This window comes from Acartia tonsa, chromosome 15 (assembly GCF_053477335.1).
Source record: "Acartia tonsa isolate MP-2025a chromosome 15, ASM5347733v1, whole genome shotgun sequence".
In the NCBI taxonomy this organism is placed as follows: Eukaryota; Metazoa; Arthropoda; class Copepoda; order Calanoida; family Acartiidae; genus Acartia; species Acartia tonsa.
Window position 1 is genome coordinate 15,561,630 of NC_137274.1, and position 21,420 is coordinate 15,583,049.

Here is a 21,420-nt window from a genome sequence, read left to right on the forward strand (position 1 = left end):
ATATCATCCGATTTTTCTGATTATTGGATCAATAATGATTTCTGAGACAACAAAGCGCAATGTTTTAGGCGAAGCATCTATATAATCAAGTCCTAAAAGTGTTAGTATGTCCATGAAAAATTATCCTGTATTTAAACAGTTTTTGACCAAATTAACTAACAATCTGTTTCTACTTTTAATCTTTTATATTATGATTTTTCAGTTCTGACACTCTAAAAGTGTTAATGTTCGTTAGTTCTACTCTTTTACAGCTTCGTTTTTATAGATGTTGTCATCCTTGTTTTTTTTGTATTAACCAATATCGTACAATTTAAACAATACCGAAAATGTAAAGAAAAAAAAAACTTTTAAAAAAGTTTTTTCTTTAAAAAAAACTTTACTTACCTACCCACTTAAGTTAAAAGAAATAAAAAAATAATTATACATAAAATCATGAATGACAACATCCATTAAAGCGAAGCTCCGAAACTGTAGGACAAACGAACATTAATACTTATATACTTATACTTTAAGAGTGTTAGAACTAAACAAGCAGAATATTCATTTATAAGTCTAAACAAAATTGTAAACAAATTCTGGCAAAATTGCTTAAATAAATATGTGTATTCTTTGAGGATGTACGTTTTTTAAGAAACTAGTAATAGTGTCTAGCTGGATCTTTAAATCATTTTAGTGGTGAGCCAGATCGGGGTGCGCCTAATTTTAGCCAATCACAGCGGGGCATTTTATAAAATGCTGTGCTCTCATTGGTGGAAAGTTGGCTCACCCCGATCTGGCTCACCACTAAAATGATTTAAAGATCCAGCTTCTAACTTTTTATCTTTGTGACATAACAAAAATCCCTTTTTAGGGGTTTCCTTTCCCACCTCCCCTCTCATCCTTCAATTTTTGTTACGTCACAAAGATAAGAAGTTAGACACTATTGCTAGGTTCGTTTTTTAAAAATGATTATAGAGATGATTTGCTTACAACATTATACCTTGTTGTCATTAGAATTATTATTTCTAAAATCTGATGAATTATGATATGTTTCTCCTTTACAATGTAGCTTCTCATAGGTCCTGAAAAGGTTTATAACTATTTTAGGGGAGGTTACCACCACCATCCAAAGGTAAGTTGCTGCTAGAAAAAAATTGGTCCCCCCCCGCGCCGCCCGAATTTAATTTTTTACATCTTCACTTTTCTCCAGGCGCCTAGAGAGAGAGCGCGCAAGAGAGAGAGAGAGAGAGAAGGAGAGAGATAGATAAGTAGATATATTTATATATATATATATATATATAGAGAGAGAGAGAGAGAGAGATAGAGAGAGAGAGAGAGAAAGAAAGAGCGCGAGAGAGAGAGAGAGAGAGAAAGAAAGAGCGCGAGAGAGAGAAAGAGAGAGATAGAGAGAAATAGATAGAGAGAGAGAGCGCGCGCGCGAGAGCTAGAGAGAGAGAGAGAGAAAGGGAGAAAGGGAGAGAGAGAGAGAGAGAGAGAGAAAGAGATAGATAGAGATAGAGAGAGAGAGAAAGAGAGAGAGAGAGAAAGAAAGGGAGAGAGAGAGAGAGAGATAGAGAGAGAGAGAGAAAGCGAGAGATAGAGAGATAGAGAATTCTAGCATATACATAAATAAATAAAACCCACGACTGTGGCGTAACACGTAGCGCATCCGCTTGTTGTCGGAAAGGTGGTAGGTTCGAATCTTGGCCTAACACCGCGTCATAACTAAAAACCTGAAATATGGTTCCTACTGCTGCTATTTCATGTGCGTGACTAAATAGAAAAAGTAGGGGGAATGCCTTGGCCCAAAATACGCAACTTATTACCAGTTAGGACTTCTCAGACAAAGATCATGACATTTGGCCGCGTAATCATGCACTTAAGTAGCAAGATTTTGTTCAGGTATACATCAAAATAACACCTAATGGTGTATTCCGTCTTCTAGAGGTGTTACATATACATATACATATATAGAGAGAGGAAGATACTATACATAAGTTAAGATAGAAGAACATCTTTTCAATATTCCATACACAAGAAAAAAACCTCCTTTCTATAATATATTTAATAGTTACTTCTCGCATCGTATTATAAACAGCTTTCCGCGGATATAGAATGTACAATTATAAGATTAAAATTAGTTTTTTTAGCCTCGAGGTGCCGAAGGCACCGGCTAAAAAAACTGGTTTTAATCTTTTGATTGTACATTTTTATATTCGTAGAAAGCTGGATATAATACGATGCTAGACATAGTTTTTTCGTATGGATGAGAACTGGTTCCTATCCACCGGATTCGAATGAATAGGGAAAATATATGGTTTAGGTCTTGTGAAGTAAACATTTTTTTTTGGGGGGGGGGGGGACGGGAGGGGTTGTATTCGACCCCCAAATATTCATATTTAAGCTTGTTGGTTCAACAAAGAGGACGAACCCAGTAAAAGTGTCGAACTATGACGTCAGAAAAAATTAACAATTAACCAATGAGAGACCGCTATATATTTTACCATTGGTCAATTACAGTGAATACTGGCTTCTCATTGGTTAATTGTTAATTTTTTCTGACGTCATAGTTCGACACTTTTACGAGGTTCAAGAGGACATATAATGTAAATTACTGTGGTAAAATACGCTCACTCATTTATTAGTTTCAAACCTACTTTAAATATTGATCAGATTGTTCAAACTATACTAACCTATAGACGGGGTAATTTTGTTTATCATCACAGGAGATAGACATCAATCTATTATCTTATCCATTAAGATATCTGGAATCGTGGGGCGGGGGGGAAGGGGGTGGGGGGACCAGAAAAAACCTTGAGGATATTATTACATTTTTTCTAGTAATATCATTAAAGAAAATTGTATTAGGTATACTCGGCAACTTACTCCATACACATAAATTGATTGATAGATATATAGATAGATAGATAGATAGATAGATAGATAGATAGATAGATAGATAGATAGATAGATAGATAGATAGATAGATAGATAGATAGATATATAGATAGATAGATAGATAGATAGATAGATAGATAGATAGATAGATAGATAGATAGATAGATAGATAGATAGATATATAGATAGATAGATAGATAGATAGATAGATATATAGATAGATAGATAGATAGATAGATAGATAGATAGATAGATAGATAGATAGATAGATAGATAGATAGATAGATAGATAGATAGATAGATAGATAGATATATAGATAGATAGATAGATAGATAGATAGATAGATAGATAGATAGATAGATAGATAGATAGATAGATAGATAGATAGATAGATAGATAGATAGATAGATAGATAGATAGATAGATAGATAGATAGATAGATAGATAGATAGATAGATAGATAGATAGATAGATAGATAGATAGATAGATAGATAGATAGATAGATAGATAGATAGATAGATAGATAGATAGATAGATAGATAGATAGATAGATAGATAGATAGATAGATAGATAGATAGATAGATAGATAGATAGATAGATAGATAGATAGATAGATAGATAGATAAATAGATAGATAGATAGATAGATAGATAAATAAAATAATATAATGTTAATTAGATAGATAGATAGATAGATAGATAGATAGATAGATAGATAGATAGATAGATAGATAGATAGATAGATAGATAGATAGATATATAGATAGATAGATAGATAGATAGATAGATAGACAGATAGACAGATAGACAGATAGATAGATAGATAGATAGATAGATAGATAGATAGATAGATAGATAGATAGATAGATAGATAGATAGATAGATAGATAGATAGATAGATAGATAGATAGATAGATAGATAGATAGATAGATAGATAGATAGATAGATAGATAGATAGATAGATAGATAGATAGATAGATAGATAGATAGATAGATAGATAGATATATATATAGATAGATAGATAGATAGATAGATAGATATATAGATATATAGATAGATAGATAGATAGATATATAGATAGATAGATAGATAGATAGATAGATAGATAGATAGATAGATAGATAGATAGATAGATAGATAGATAGATAGATAGATAGATAGATAGATAGATAGATAGATAGATAGATAGATAGATAGATAGATAGATAGATAGATAGATAGATAGATAGATAGATAGATAGATAGATAGATAGATAGATAGATAGATAGATAGATAGATAGATAGATAGATAGATAGATAGATAGATAGATAGATAGATAGATAGATAGATAGATAGATAGATAGATAGATAGATCGTTGTTATTTTTCGAATTTTCTGCAAAATATAAAACTCAATTTTATTGAATTAATCTCCGTTATTTGTTCCTTAGCTCAAAAAAATAAATATGGTTGCGTAATTTCAGGGATCTTAAGGGATAAGACAATGGACAATAAGTCGATTTTCGTCCCCAAATATGATAAACAGAATTAACCCGTTTTAAAATTATTCGTGGAAAAGTTTGGAAACTGGTACCCAAAGTTTTAAAACCACGTTTTATTTTCGATGGTTTTAAAACTTTGGTACTTTTATTTAAATTTAGTTCTAAACTGTTCAAGCAATAATTTAAACTATTAATTTTAATCTACAGAAGGGACAATTTTGTTTATTATGAGAGAGACTAAACTACATAACTTTTGTGTCACTTTTGAGGAAGACGATTCTCTTTACCCATCTCTTTTGAAGAGATCCCCCCCCTTCACTTTTTCTTTTCCCTATATATGACGTCATATGGAATCGTCTTCCTTAAAAGTTATGTAGTTTAATCTATCTCTTTATTATTATTGGATACGTACATTAATTTATCGTCCATTGTCTTATCCCTTAAGAACCCTGATTAGAAATGATAAAATGACAAATTGTTGGGGCTCGGCAACCGTTAAGTCAATTAACGTTTAAAATCCTGTGGCAGTTTCTCTTAAAAATGTCTTGTTGAGCATTGAAGTTCCACCTTCACCTTATTTTTAAAATAAATTCAAAATAAATCCTTATAATAAAGTAACAGGATGTCCGTTTGTCTCTGCGTTTGTATGTTTGTACTGAAGGATCTCGCTAACCGCTGAACCGATCGGGTTCTCTTGAACAGGTTAGCTTCTCATTGGTCCGGGGAAGATTTATAACTATTTTGGATGAGTGCCTAGAGGCCTCTCAGGGCGCAGCCGCTAGTTGAGAATAAAGGAGGAAGTTGTCTACGTTTGTGTTTGTTTATTACTTTTCAATTTGTGTTTTGTTAATAATGTACATGGACGAAAAAAATTCCTGATGATGAGGGCAGTTTTGCCCTCGAAACGTTGAATAAATTTAAAAATTTGATGCCTTGAGTTTTTCTGTCTGAGGATTTTACATGTTGGGTCCGTTAACCATTCGTCTTACTTTATTACTTTAGATCAAGTTAGGTTAGATTATATTGGGTAAGAAGTGTATAGGCCCCGTAGGGTTATCCCCCCTCCCTTCCGTTTAAAGGGATTATCAAAGAACTACTCCTCCTTCCTTTTGAAAAAAAAGGGATGGGGATTCTAGTGCTCGATATTCAACTTTAGGTAAAGCATCAAATCCGTCCATCTAATAAACTGCAATGATGTAAAAGGATAAGACAATGGCCAATTAATTGATTTGCATCCCCATTGAAGATACTCCATCTTACCAATACTGTTGATTGCATTTAGTAGTTGAAACGTTTAAACACTCAACTTAATGATCCAACCAATCAAAATTCAATATAGTCCCCCAAGCGTTATTATAAAACTTTATATAGGGACCAGTGTAATATTCAGCCCAATGTCCCCTCTCTTCCTCATGACTGCCAGCTTTCACCCAGCTGCCGAGCTCAGCTGACTGACCGCTGCCGAGCCCTGGGATTTGTTCATTATCAGATATAAAATTAATTGGACAGAAATACTTTTAATTTAGAAGCAGAGCGAGAGAGGACAATTGGCTGTTTATTACACTAGTCCCCAAAGTTTCATAATAACGTTTTCTTATTCGTTTGTTTAACAACTTTGTGGACTTTAGTGAATTTTAATTGGTTAATTAATTAACTTGAGTGTTTAAACAATTTAACCACTAATTTTAATCTACAGAATTGATAATTTTGTATATCTTCATTGGAGATGTATATCAATTTATCGGCCATCGTCTTATCCCTTTAGATCCCATACCAGAAAAACGTGCACGGGGTTTTACAGGGTGTATTTCTTGAAGGAGGGGGGGAAAATGGGGAAGGTATGTCAAATTAATTTTTAATGGGGGTATTGACAACCAACTTCAAAAATAATTTTAATAACTTTTCTTGTATTCATTCGAAGCCGATGGATAGGAACCGGTTCTCATCCATACGAAAAAACTATGTCTAGCATCGTATTATAACCAGCTTTCTACGCATATAGAAATGTACAATCATAAGATTTAAACCAGTTTTTTTAGCCGGTGCATTTGGCAACTCGTTGCTAAAAAAACTAGTTTTAATCTCATAATTGTACATTCTATATCCGCGGAAAGCCGTTTATAATACGATGCGAGAAATAACTATTATAATTTGTTTTAAGTAGCGGTTGCTCCCATAGGATTTGAGAAAGGAAAAGTTTAATTAAATAGACTAAAACCATTCAGTTTCTCTGCAATCAAGACCTTCATTGTGCCCTTATCACCTGACCATGGAGGAATGTATTGACCAATATTTGAGGACTATATTAGTAACCTAAATTGATGACAAAATTTCGCTGTCACAAAATCCATATATTTAATATCCATTATGTGAAATAATCATGGACATAAAGGGATAAGATAGTGGACGAAAAATTATGTTCATACCCTCTGATGATACACAAAATTACCATTTTTTAAGAATAAAATTAATAACTGAAATGTTTGGACGCTTAAATAAGGTTAATAACAGTTTTAAAAAGTAAATTCTCTATTAAACCCTAAAAAATTGCGCGCAACGCAACATGTTATAATATTGGGAAATCTACTCCTTGCCCTTTTTTTGCTCCACTGCGCTTCTGCTCTAAAACTTTGTCCGTTTGTCCATCCATGATATTTTGTGTTTCGCTGCTTATGGATGTTGTCATCCTTGTATATTTCAGACAAGGCATCTAAAGAGATAGGACAATCTTCTATAAGTTGATGTACATCCCCAATAATGATATAATATAAAATGTAGGTTACAATAAGTAATTAAAAAATTTGGACATCTCACTAAATGAACCAACCAATCTGTATTGTATAAAAGTCCCCAAAATTGATAGCCAACAAATAAGAAAATTTTATAATAAAACTTTTGGGAGTAGTGTATTGTTTATATAATGACCCCTACCTCCCCGGCTGCTTATGTATGTTGCTTATTTCAGACACTCTAGAAATGTTTAATGAAGATTTAGAAAATGATGAATATGATGTAACTGATGATATTTCTACTGCCTTTAAGGAATTGACAACAATCATGAGTGGTTGAAAAGTTTGGACGCTGCTAGTCTGTTGAAACCGAATTAGGATTTAGTTAAAGTAACCAAAGTTTTTAATCCAAAGTATGAGGGATGCAGTATAATATTCAGTCCAATGTGCCCTCCCTACTTCCCTCTATGAGATATCCTAAAAATTAGCAGATTCAAAATTTCATCATGGGGTCTTAATGGATAGTAAATTGATTAATCAGTGATAAACAACAAAATAACCCCTTCTGTTAATTAAATTCTTTGTTGGAATAGAGTTTCGTTAGTAAAATTGACTGTTACTCTCAAAGTGCCTAGTGCAGTGAGTACAAAAACACCCCTCCCCTTTTATTTAAACAAAAATAAATTAAGGGGAAAATGTATTTTTTTCTGGATTAGATTATGTTAGGTTAGGTTGGGTACACGTTAGCCCCACGAGGCTAGAGTCTCCCATAGGAGTTAAACAAATGGAAAAAAAAACTTATCTTATTTTAGAAATAAGAGATTGGGGGAGGGGGAAGGGGTTTCTATGGTCACTTGAAAGAACACAGTAATAGTGTCTGACTGATTATGACGTAACAAAAAAAAATTAGCCAATGAGAGGCCGTTATTGACCAATGGTAAAATTTATAGTGGCCTCTCATTGGCTATTTTTTTGTTACGTCATAATCAGTCAGACACTATTACTGTGTTCCACTTGAAATTAGAAGCTAGATTTAATAATTTTAAAAAAGACTTGGCTAAAACCTGCCCAATATGTTGTCAATACGATGTAGGCCCTGGTATTTGCTGTGATAATAATTCTTGCTGTTTGTTCTAATATTATGGTTATCATCAGCGTTTATGCATATAAACATTTAAGGTAAGTTATATGTAAACCGGCGATCGTGGCTCAACACGTAGCGCATCCGCTTGTCGCTAGGGGAGGTGATATGTTTGAATCTTGGGTCGACAACGTGTAATAACAACATTAAAAATGATTACTACTGCTGCTATCATGTGCGCGACATGAATAGTAAGAGTAGTGGAAATGCCTTGGCCCATAAACAGGTGCAACTCAATACCACGCTCAATTAAAACTTTTCAGACAAAGGTCGTGCAATCAAAGGCTTGGTTGTCTGATGGATGTTACTTGTCCTAATATCCTTGGGTGTTAGAGTATTGCACGTGGATGATGCTCTGAATTCTATAGATGATCACTTAAATTGAAGGAAGTAATAGAAATAAAAGTTATATGTAAACATCAGAGGAACTAATTTGCTACCTTGGGGAACTCCATTCTAGAACAAGGATGACATCCAAAAAAGTGAAGCACTGTAACGGTAGAACAAAACGAACATTAACACTTGTAGAGTGTCAGAATATATATGTATAAAAGTCGAACAAAATAAAATTGTAAAAAAACTGTTTTAATACAGGACATTGTTTAAGGACATATTTACATTTTTAGGACTTGATTATAGAGATGCTTCGCTTATAGCAATGTACTTTGTTGTCCGGGGAAATCTGTATTCCAAAATTCATACCAATCAGATAATTTTATCACATAAAAATTTGTTGTTAAAAAAGTAAAAAATCCTTCTGGTAACAATTATAGAGTTGCTTTGCTTTCTAAACGTACCTAACTGCTTTAGGAATCATCATGCAAAGTTTGAATTGATAGGACAATTCTAACATGCCTATATTAAGGAAAAGAGCTAACTGTTATGGATGAATGGACCAACCCTAAATATAGAAAAACTTTGCTTTTAAAAATCAGAGGACCTAATATGCTACCTTGGGGCACACCATTCTGAAAACATCAGAGGTCCTAATATGCTACCTTTGGGACTCTATTCTATAAACATTAAAGGACCTAATATGCTTAGTGTAAATCTGTTATTATTTACCTCTCTTTGTAATAGTGTTCTCTCTCTCTCTCTTTTTTTGTGTACAAGAAAACCACCATGAAATATTATATCAGAGGTGTATTCTTATAAAATTAGCTATCATCGATGGCTAACTGGCCATCTATCACAAAAACTATCATATACAAAATTTGTATCAAACTATCTGTATTTAGGGGAGTAAACAATTATCTGTTGGTATCTCTTGCTGTGGCTGATCTTGTTGTTGCTACCTGTGCTATGACCGGCAGTGCTTCCCAGGACATAACTGGCAGGTAACAGCTATGACTTGTAGATAACACCTAATATGCTACCTTGTAGCACTTTACTCTTGGAACATCAGAGGACCTAATATGTTACCTTGTAGAACTCCATTCTAGAAACACCTTATGATAAAATAATAGGTAACAGCTATGATTAGCAGTGCATCCCATGAGATAACTGGCAGGTAACAGCTATGACTTTTAGATAACACCTAATATGCTACCTGGTCGCACCTCACTCTAGGAACATCAACTGAAAGTTTTAGTTTGGACTAATGATGGATATGTGGGGTTCTTACATACCCTAATATAATGTTTTTCACAGTTGGCTAATATAAAAATATACCCCTCAATTATGATCCCCTCCCCTGACCATGGAGAAACATATTAAACAAGATGTAAGGACTATATTAGCAACCTAATTGTTTTTATAATTCCCCTATTGCAACATCCAAGTATTCTGTTTATTACAATATTTCCCAAAGTTTTTATAATTTGTTGTTTTATTTGTTGGCATAACAACTTTGGGGACTAAAGTGAATTTGATTGGTTGATTAATTTAGATGAGTATCCAAACGTTTCAACCACTAATTGTATTCTACAGAAGGGGTAATTTTGTTTTTCATCATTGGGGCTATACATTAATTTATCTTCTATTGACTTATCCCTTTAAATAATTGGTATAAAAAACTCTATCAATCTTATAAAAAATTTCTAAGATATGTGAAATTTCAAAGCAATACCCTAATTTTGTTAAATTTTAAAATATTAATGAGGGAAAGGTGTCCACTCATGGATTTGTGGGGTTATACAAAGAGATCTATGGGATAAGTCAATCGCTAATAAATATATGACTATCCTCAAAGATAACCAAAATTAACCCTTCTGTAGCTTTCAATAAGTGGTTGAAACGTTTAGATACTCAGCTTAATGAATCATCCAATCAAAATTAAATAATGTTCCCAAAGTTGTTGATCCCACAATTGAAGAAAACGTTATTTTGAAACCTTGAGGACTATTCTAATATAGAGCCCAATGTCCCTGGGTTATACAAGGAAGGGAGATGACATTAGACTGATAATTCATTGACTTCAAAACTTTGGATTCTTTTATTCAATCTTGATTGGTTGGTTCAAACAGGTAATGTCTAAACTTTTCAACCAATAATCTTAATTTAGTTTATCATAATTGGGGATGTACATTAATTTTTACCAATTGTCTTCTCCCTGACTCTCTACTGAAGACTTTTATTGCTGAATTAATTGACAATGTTTCCGCCATTAAGCAAACACCAGGGATCTAAAGGGATAAGACAATGGCCGATAAATTGATGTACATCCCCAGTGATGATACTGAAAATTACCCCTTCTATAGCGTAAGATTAGTGGTTGAAACGTTTGAAAGCTTAATTTAATAAACTAACAATCAAAATTCAAACCAAAGTCCCCAAAGTTGTCAAGTTAAAGAATAAGAAAACGTTAAAATAAAACTTCGGGAACTAGTGTAATCAACAGCCCAATGTCCCCTCCCTCCCTGGGTATTAAAAGAAACACGAACAATTTCATCCATCAGTTGCGCTGCAATAACAAGATATCAAAATTAGCAGAGAGAGAGGGGACATTGGACTGTTAATTAGACTAGTCCCCAAAGTTTTATAATAATGTTTTCTTATTCCTTGGCTCAACAACTTTGTGAACTTTAGTGAAGTTTGATTGGTTTCAACCATTAATTTTAATCTACAGAAGGGGTAATTTAGTGTATCATCATTGGGTATGCACATTAATTTATCGGCCGTTGTCTTATCCCTTTATATCCCTGAAAATTAGGCATTATTTTTGTTAATTCCAAATAGTAAAGTAACAGGATGTGTGTCTGTCTGGACAAAATTTTTTTCCGAATTTTTTAAAAACTAAAACTAGGGGCATAGCTGATAGTATAATAACAAATTACCAAGAACGCCATACCGATATGATTCTCCTTTTCAATGTAGCTTTATATAGGTCCACAAGAGGCCTCAAACGACACAGTAGGCTTAACTGCAAGTATATACTAAAGTGATAGGATGTGTGGGTGTCTCTGTGTATATACTATAAAATCTCTTAAACAGCTGTACCTGTATCAATCTACAAGAAGTTTCTCTAAGGAGGGTTGTCCTGTTATGATAATAGTTATTTCTCGTATCGTATTATAAACGGCTTTCCGCGGATATAGAATGTACAATTATAAGATTAAAACTAGTTTTTTTTAGCCCCGTGGTGCCGAAGGCACCGGCTAAAAAAACTAGTTTTAATCTTATGATTGTACATTTCTATATTCGTAGAAAACTGGATATAATACGATGCTAGACATAGTTTTTTCGTATGGATGAGAACTGGTTCCTATCCACCGGATTCGAATGAATACGAGAAAATCTATTAAACAGCTGTACCTGTATCAATCTACAATAAGTTTCTCTAAGGAGTGTTGTCCTGCTATGATAAACTAAATTGCCCCATCTGTAGATTAAACGTATCAATGCAAAAGACTGAACATTTCTAGTTTGAACCAACCAAGAAAAGTGTGTTTGTCTATCTGTACCATAGAATTTCGGTAACCAGTGGACCGATATGGTTCTCCTTAATAATTTACCCTCTCATAGGTCCTGAACATAAATTTTTCATCTGCTATCAAGGATAGACAACTGAAATATTTTTTTAAAAAACTGTACCTACGAGCATCCTGTATATAGTTTACTTGGTCCGTAGGTCTGTCTGTCAGTCAGGCTACAAAAGACATAAACATATTTAATGTAAACAAGGATGACAACATCCATAAAAGCGAAGCACTGAAACGGTAGGACAAACGGACATTAACACTTGTATAGTGTCTGAACTGAATAATCAGAATATAAAAGAATCGAAACAGTTGAAGCAAAATTGTAAGTAAATTTGTTCAAAAACTGCTTGATACGGGATAATGTTTCTGGACATACTTACATTTTTAGGACTTGATTATAGAGTTGCTTCGCTTAAACTATTGTTCTTTGTTGTCCCATGAATCAATATACAAAAAATCAGATCAAACGGATAACTAGATCACATAAAATTTATTGTTTAAAAAAGTAGAAAAATCAACATGTTTAAAATGGACGTACGGACATTCTGGTAATGATTATAGAGTTGCTACGCTTTCTAAATCGTACCTAACTACTACAGGAATCATCATGCAAAATTTGAAATCGATAGGACAATTCTAACCTGCCTAAATTAACGAATAAAAGCTATCTATCTCGGACGGACGTACGGACGGACGGACCGACCCTAATTATAGAAAAGCTTCGCTTTTAAAAAAAGTTTTGTGATTTTCTACTTTCTACATATTTTGTACGAGACTAAACTGTAAACATATGATCCATAACTGACTTTGCCCATTAATATTTTGTGCTTCGCTTAGTATTATGTTGTCATCCTTGTTATATTTTGTTCAGGTGGATGTTTGGAACTTTAATATGCAAACTTTGGAGCTCTATTTATATTTTGTTCAGGTGGATGTTTGGAACTTTTATATACATACTTTGGAGCTCTATTTATATTTTGTTCAGGTGGATGTTTGGAACTTTTATATGCAAACTTTGGAGCTCTATTTATATTTTGTTCAGGTGGATATTTGGAACTTTTATATGCATATTTTGGAGCTCTATTTATATTTTGTTCAGGTGGAGGTTTGGAACTTTTATATACAAACTTTGGAGCTCTATTTATATTTTGTTCAGGTGGATGTTTGGAATTTTTATATGCAAACTTTGGAGCTCTATCGATGTTTATGCCTCTACAGTAAGTATTTACAATACAACTGAATTTGTGTGGGAGGGAGGGGACATTGGGCTGTTTATTACACTAGTCCCCAAAGTTTAATGATAACGTTTTCTTTTTCATTGGCTAAATAATTCTTGGGACTTTTATTGATTTTTGATTGTTTTGTTATTTGAGAGTCTAACCGTTTAATCATTAATTGTAAACTACAGAAGGGATAATTTTGTGGATCATCAATGGGGATGTAAATGAATTTATCGGCTATGTCTTATCCTTAATTATCACTGGATATCCTGTTACTTTTAAAATCACTAGCGGTTTCGTTTCTTTTGGGGGGGTAAGGGTGTGTTTTGGTGGGATTGAGGTTTATTTTAAACAAAAATTCCAAGGGGCGATTTCTCTTGGGAGGGTGATGGTACCCTCCTCAAAAATAGTTATAAACCTTCCAACAAACAATGAGAACCATATCAGTTCAGCGGTTAGCGACATCCTTTGGTACAAACAAAAAACGGACAGACAGACATCATGTTACTTTATTATAACGATAAGGATGATTATTGTTATACCTAGGTGAGCACTCTGCACCTGTGTTGTATCTCACTGGACAGATACTATGCCATTGTCAGACCTCTGGAATATAAATCTATTATAACAACCAGGTATGTTAAAGTGATCGTGAAGCAATTTTCATTTGTAAAGTGAAAAGCTTTACCACGTATATTTAAGCAATATACTTTTTAAAGTGACTAGTTTTTAATGTTACATAACTAGATATAGATATAAATTGATAAATGTAGAACTCTTGAATATAAATCTATTATAGCAACCAGGTATGTTAAAGTGATCGTGAAGCAATTTTCATTTGTAAAGTGAAAAGCTTTACCACATATATTTAAGCAATAGACTTTTTAAAGTTGACTAGTTTTTAATGTTACATAACTAGATATAAATTGATAAATTCCATACTCTTGAATATAAATCTATTATTACAACCAGGTATGTTAAAGTGATCGTGAAGCAATTTTCATTTGTAAAGTGAAAAGCTTTTCCACGTATATTTAAGCAATATACTTTTTAAAGTTGACTAGTTTTTAATGTTACATAACTAGAAATAAATTGATAAATGTAGAACTCTTGAATATAAATCTATTATAACAACCAGGTATGTTAAAGTGATCGTGAAGCAATTTTCATTTGTAAAGTGAAAAGCTTTACCACGTATATTTAAGCAATATACTTTTTAAAGTTGACTAGTTTTTTAATGTTAAATAACTAGAAATAAATTGATAAATGTAGAACTCTTGAATATAAATCTATTATTACAACCAGGTATGTTAAAGTGATCGTGAAGCAATTTTCATTTGTAAAGTGAAAAGCTTTACCACGTATATTTAAGCAATATACTTTTTAAAGTTGACTAGTTTTTAATGTTACATAACTAGATATAAATTGATAAATTCCGTACTCTTGAATATAAATCTATTATTACAACCAGATAAGTTAAAGTTATCATGAAGCAAATATCATCATTTGTAATAGAGTAAATAATTTTGCTGGGTAAATTTGTTCAATAGATCTTTCAAAATTGAGAGTTTTAAATTTGCTACATAACAAGAGATGTTTAAAATTAAGAATAAGGTATAACCAACAAGGGAAAGAAATCCAAAATAACAATAGGAGGCAGATGGAAAGGTCTTTAATCTTATTATTCTACTACAGCGTAAAAACATGTATAAATTTTGTGATTTTTATCCCAATTAATTTTGTTGTTGGTTTAAACTAATAACTGCAGAACTCAACAGAACAATAATTTTAAGAAAAATATGACTTAAGAACATAAAGAAAATGAATAAATTGACAGATGAAGACATTAATCTACTTTATATTATAGATAATAAGACTCTTTGTATTATTTCTTTATTTTCATTTTCTAGATCTATACTCATTGTAATATTGTAATACGTAAAGATTTTTAGGATTGTATGTGTGATGATGGGAACAGTGTGGCTGCTACCTGCCAGTATCTCCTTCCTGCCAATATTTCTGGGCTGGCACACCACCCCACAACATATCCAGGTGTAAATTCATTGATTTGGAGAATAGTTATTTCTTGCATCATATTATAAACAGCTTTCTGCGAATACTTGGGACATCTGAAACTAACAATGAGATTTGTGGTATGCTTGGCTCATAATCAGGCATAACCATTACCATGCAAAGTTAGTACTTACAGACAAAGGTCATGCAATCAAAGTTCTGGTTGTCTGTTTGGATGTTATTTAATCTTTTATAACTGTGGGCATTTGAGTTTAAACAGCGTATAGTGTCATACAATACAAATGACTAATGATTTGCTAGTATACATTGTAATTGACCATTGGTAAAAAAATCTTATACTGGCCTACCATTGGTCATTGTATTGTATGACATTTTTTATTGGACAATATACGCTGTTTCATTAGAGTATCGCATCCCATTACAAGCAGATGATGCTCTTACTTCTGTACAGTTTCGTCGTATTTTCACAGTAGATTTTTAAAGGTTATTTTAGGTTAGGTTAGGTGATTGCCCAGGAGAGTTAGGCAATTGGCTCCGCAGGGTTAGAGCCCCCCCCAAAGAGTCTAGAAATAGGAGAAATGCTCCTGTGAAAATATGGCTTCGTTTCCTTCACATGACCCCATAAATCTTATTTTAGGAAATGGAGGCTAATCCTGATTCATGTTCATTTGTGGTGAATAAACCCTATGCAATTATTTCCTCAGTTCTTACCTTCTGGATACCCGTGCTTATTATGCTGGGAACATATACTAGGTAATCATTTTACATCACAATCATTTATTTCTTGTTAAAACGTAGGCCATGCACAATGGTTCTTCAATCTTCTTTGGATCTAGCCCGACTTGGGGCATTACTAAGAGATGAGATTTTCTTATCTTATAGAATTGTTAGATGGGATAAGACAACGGCCGACTAATTGAGGCATTGCTGAGAGATGAGATTGACGTTTTACCAGGATCATGTGTAATACGGATTTCTATCGTAGAGTCCAAATTCATACCTGTGCTTATTATGCTAGGAACATATACTAGGTAATCAATAATAAATCAAAATCAATTATTTCTTGTTAGAATATAGGCCATGTACAATGGTATCTCAATCTTACTACTTGGGGCATTGCTTAGAGATGAGATTTTCTTATCTTACAGTTATTATTAGATGACAAGTTACGTTTTTTTCAAAAACCAATTTTTGGTGATTAATTCAAATTCATGTACAATTTTTCTTTTATTACATAATAAACTGAAATTAAGTACAAATTCCTCTAGGATCTAAAAGGATAAGACAATGGTCGACTAATAGATGTACATTCTAATGATGATACACAAAATTAACCCTTACTGTTGGATAAAACGATTGGACATTCAACTTTATAAAGCAATCAATCAAAGTTGTTGAGCCAACCAATAAGAAAACGTTATTATAGTTTTATGGGGACTAGTGTAATAAACAGCCCAATATTCCCTTCCCCCTGGTTGTTTGATAGTTTAAAACATGAAAATAATTGTAACTATGATTGTCCTGCCGTCTGATTTTAGAGCTTTGCTTTCATGGATGTTGTCATCCTTGTTGGATAGTAAATAATGGGGAAAAGTTTTAAAAGAGCTTTAATTGAAACAAATTGATTTTCTTTTAACGCAAAAAAGTTTTCTGTAGGACAATTTTTAGTAGTTGAACTATGATTACAACATTCAAAAGTAACAAAGCAAAATGAACTGCTTAAAAGCTGTCTGACCACCATGGATGTTATATACTTAAATATGCTCCATAATTAAGACATTAAATTTCAACCATCTATCTTGAAAAGGCACCGAGAAAATTACGTTTCCTCCTAAACGTTTTATTTGGACATACGGACATTGTAAATTATAGAGTAGCTTTGCCACTGATACTAAAAATTGTTCACATATACTGAACACAGTAATAGTGTCTGACTGATTATGACGTAACAAAAAAAATTAGCCAATGAGAGGCCGTTATTGACCAATGGTAAAATTTATTGTGGCCTCTCATTGGCCAATTTTTTTTTGCTACGTCATAATCAGTCAGACACTATTACTGTGTTCCAAATACTCATCCTTTTTTAAAGTAACATGATGTATGTGTGTCTTTGTATCCGCTAGAACGATAGGGTTCTCTTTTTCAGAAAAGCTTTTTTAGGTCCAGGGGAGTTTTTTTTTACTAAGTTGATTCCTACTGCTGCTTTGTCAGGTGCGCGACATAAATTGTAAGAGTAGGGGGAATGCCTTGGCCCATAAACAGGCACAACTCACTATCATGCACAGTTAGGACTTCTCAGACGAAGATCGTGCAATCAAAGGGTTGGTTGTCTGATGGATGTTACTTAATCTAATATCCTTGGGTGTTAGAGTATCGCATCCCATTACAATATCGAAGGAGAATCCCGCCCTTACGAGGTAATGGTAAATGTCATATTAAGTATCCTGATTTTTAGAATTCATGCTGTTACCTTATGTATACACTAACCGCTATGCCCCTAGAGGTATCTAGTAGCACTAATCTAATAATTTGTCTATGTTAAGATCAGCTGTTTCTTATTCATCGTATATTCTACGACATTAGCATTGCCTTGAGGCAACAATTAAATATTTTGGGAGGATTGTGGTATCCTCTCCAAAAATAGTTATAGACCTTCCCAGGACCTACGAAAAGCTACCCTGTAAAGGAGAACTATATCGGTTCAGCGGTTATCTAGATCCTTTGGTACGGACAGACCTATAGAGATTCTGTTACTTTTATATAAAGCATCAAAAAATGGAATGATTATAAAGCCTAAAACCATACATACATAGTGTTTAACTTTAGTTTATAGGATCAATTATCAAACACTTTGCTTAATTCAAACTGACTAAAATTCAATTGAAATTGTATATCATTTTTGAAGATTTTTAATGACATTATGTAACATTTTTTCTCGTATTCATTCGAATCCGGTGGATAGGAACCGGTTCTCATCCATACGAAAAAACTATGTCTAGCATCGTATTATATCAAGCTTTCTACGAATATAGAAATGTACAATTATAAGATAAAACTAGTTTTTTTAGCCCCGAGGTGACGAAGTCTATATCCGCGGAAAGCCGTTTATAATACGATGCGAGAAATAACTATTACCGTATCTCTTCTCGAAACTGATTAATATCCTGTGGATTAGATCCGGTTCTTAGCCATACTGAAAAATCATGTCTAGCATTGTATCACATCTAGTTTTCTAAAATATAAAAATGAACAATCATAGAATTAAAACCAGTTTTTAGCCTGTGTCTTAGACATCTCGGTGCTTAAAAACTGGATGAATCTTACAGTCGTACATTTTATATCCGCGGAAAGCTGTTTATGACATGATAAGAAATATCTATTATTAAGTTAATAATTTTGGTACTTTTACCATCATAGCTTATTCATCAACTTAGATGGATCTTTAAATCATTTTAGTGGTGAGCCAGATCGGGGTGCGCCGAATTTCAGCCAATCACGGCGCGGAATTTCAGAAAATGCTGTGCTCTCATTGGTAGAAAGTTGGCTCACCCCGATCTGGCTCACCACTGAAATGATTTTAAGATCCAGAGCTTAAAATTTTAAGAAGTCTTCTGAAACCTTATTTTTTGAAAACTTAATATTATAACTTAATTATAGTCTGACAAGATTTAAATCAATTCTTTTTAATGAAAACATTATTATACTTGAAAATTATCCAATTTTTTTTTCTAGTAAAGCCTCTCTATTAATTTATTTGCCCGTCCGTCCGTCAGTCTATAGATCTGTTAAAGGAATCTCTGTGTGTCTGTGTATACCATCTCGCTAACCACTGAACCGATAAGGTTCTCCTTTACAATTTAGCTTCAGTGTAGGCTATGGAAAGGTTTATAATCATTTTTTGGAAGTTAACACCATCCTACAAAGAGAAAATAACCATATAGAAATCCCCCCTCCCCCCAAAAAATATTCTTATTTTATTTTTTCGTTTTAAAACCAATTAAAAGATTTGGTGCCCCTAGAGGCGTCTAGGGGTACTCAAGGGCCTCTAGCCGCTGGTTAATACATTAAACACCTAAAATGTTTTCTAAAAACCGTTTTTGATCGCTCAGCATCTGCTCTATAACTCACTTTGTCCTTTAGACCAACTTGTGCTTTGCATAAAGCTTTCTATAATACGATGCAATACATAACTATTAACTCTACTAGAGTACTAGAAAAATTATCATTGGATGTTTTCAGGATTTATTTTTTCAATGTTTTCAGTTTTTCATATTTAAAACTTTTTTCTAAGAAAATTAGAAGATTCTTTCTATTTGGTTGAAACATTTTTTTTCCAAAACATTAAAATCTTTGAAGCATGGAAAGAAAACGAAGTAGCGGGTTTCGTCGTATTTTCACAGCAGCTTTTCAAGTTATTTTATGTTAAGAAAATGTTTATTATTGGCCCGCAGGGTTAGGAAACTGACCCCGCAAGGGCTAGAAATTGGAGGAACGCTACTGTGAAAATAAGACAAAACCTGATACTTTGTTTTCTTTCCATAATCCAAATATTTTTAAGTTGATTAAACGGCTCAATTCAATTATGGAGGGAGAAGACATTGGAATATAAATTGTTGTAGTACCCAAAGTTTTATAGATATCGTTGGTTTAAAAACTAAGTAAATACCCCTTCTGTAGATTAAAATTAATGGTTCAATGGTTTAGACACAGCCGTTTTTTTATTAACAAATCTGAATCCAACACAAGTATTATTCAATCGTCCATTGTCTTATCCCTTAAGATCACTATGTATATACAATACAAGGTTATTTATCGCTTCGTATTATAGACATCTATCCGGGAATATCAAAATGAAAAAAATTACTAGATTAAAACCATCTTAGTAAGCGCTGAGGGGCTAAAGACCCGGGCTAACAAAACAGGTTAAATCTTATGATCTTCATTTTATAATTCGTGGAAAATTGTTTGTAAAACAATGCTATACATGATTCTTCAGTATGGCTAAGAACCGGTTTTAATCCTGTGGATATTATGCGGTTTCGAAGCCATACTGGAAAAAAATATTTTCTTGATTTATGATGTTCAATTGGTTGTGCTATAATTTACACACAAAAAAACAAAAAAGTAAAATTTGAAAATTCCAAAAGATGATTAAAATGTCAAAATAACATTTTGACTTTTTAAAGGCTAATCTTTTCTGTAATTAGAGTCGGTCCGTCCGTCAATTCAGTTAGTTCACTTCGTTAATTTAGACTTGTCCTTTTGATTTCAAACTTTGCATATGTTTCTTGTTCAATTTAGGAAGCGTAGAAACCCTATAATCCTTACCAGAAAATCAGTGCGTCTTTTGAAAAAATTTTTTTAACAATAACATTTTACCACTCCCACCCCTCACCTACAAATAAAAATCCACCCCCCCCCACCAAAAAAAAAAAAAAAATGCTCGGACGTCTTTGAGTAGGTCCATATTATATATTATTGGTTTATTCAACTTTAAACTTTGCTGTTATTGATATTTTAAAGACGCCAACTAAATAATTTTTGGCTGAAATGATTGCATATTCTACTCTTATATAACAGTTAGATCCACAAAAGTATTACTGTATTTGCCCCTTATATCTGTATTAAAATGTAGTAATCAAATCAAAAAGCAGAAATATAGCTTAAAACTATCCCAAGACCTAGATAAAAAGGGGCTTAAAAACAACTTTACCTTTTTATATAATTACCTAGCGATTTGTATTTGAAGGGGTAGGGAGGGACTAGAAAATGGCCTAAAAATACCAATTGCCTTTTTTTGAATAACTTTGTACACAGGCTGAGATTTAAAAATCTGTCCGACAGTTTTCCCAAAGTCTGTGTTGGCTATCAAACTGAGTGGTTTCGAACCCGATACGCCCTTGCACTACTAAAATTGACCTTTAATTTTTTGAAAAATTATAAACAAAATTTTCTAATAATTTTGAACATTTTTACCCCAATTTTGGAAGATTTAATATAAATTTTTTTATGA

General features: G+C 32.9%; 1 protein-coding gene across 1 annotated transcript in view; it reads left to right on the forward strand.

The window, feature by feature from the left end:
* The first annotated feature begins 8,189 nt into the window (after positions 1–8,189).
* LOC145306938 (octopamine receptor beta-2R-like) overlaps positions 8,190–21,420 on the forward strand; it is a 28,320-nt gene continuing 15,089 nt past the window's right edge. The window contains exons 1-6 of the mRNA XM_080149277.1: positions 8,190–8,271; positions 9,472–9,570; positions 13,310–13,370; positions 13,920–14,008; positions 15,326–15,425; positions 16,045–16,160. Coding sequence (XP_080005403.1) covers positions 8,234–8,271; positions 9,472–9,570; positions 13,310–13,370; positions 13,920–14,008; positions 15,326–15,425; positions 16,045–16,160 — 503 coding nt within the window. The 5' untranslated portion in view covers positions 8,190–8,233. The remainder of the gene's footprint in view (positions 8,272–9,471; positions 9,571–13,309; positions 13,371–13,919; positions 14,009–15,325; positions 15,426–16,044; positions 16,161–21,420) is intronic.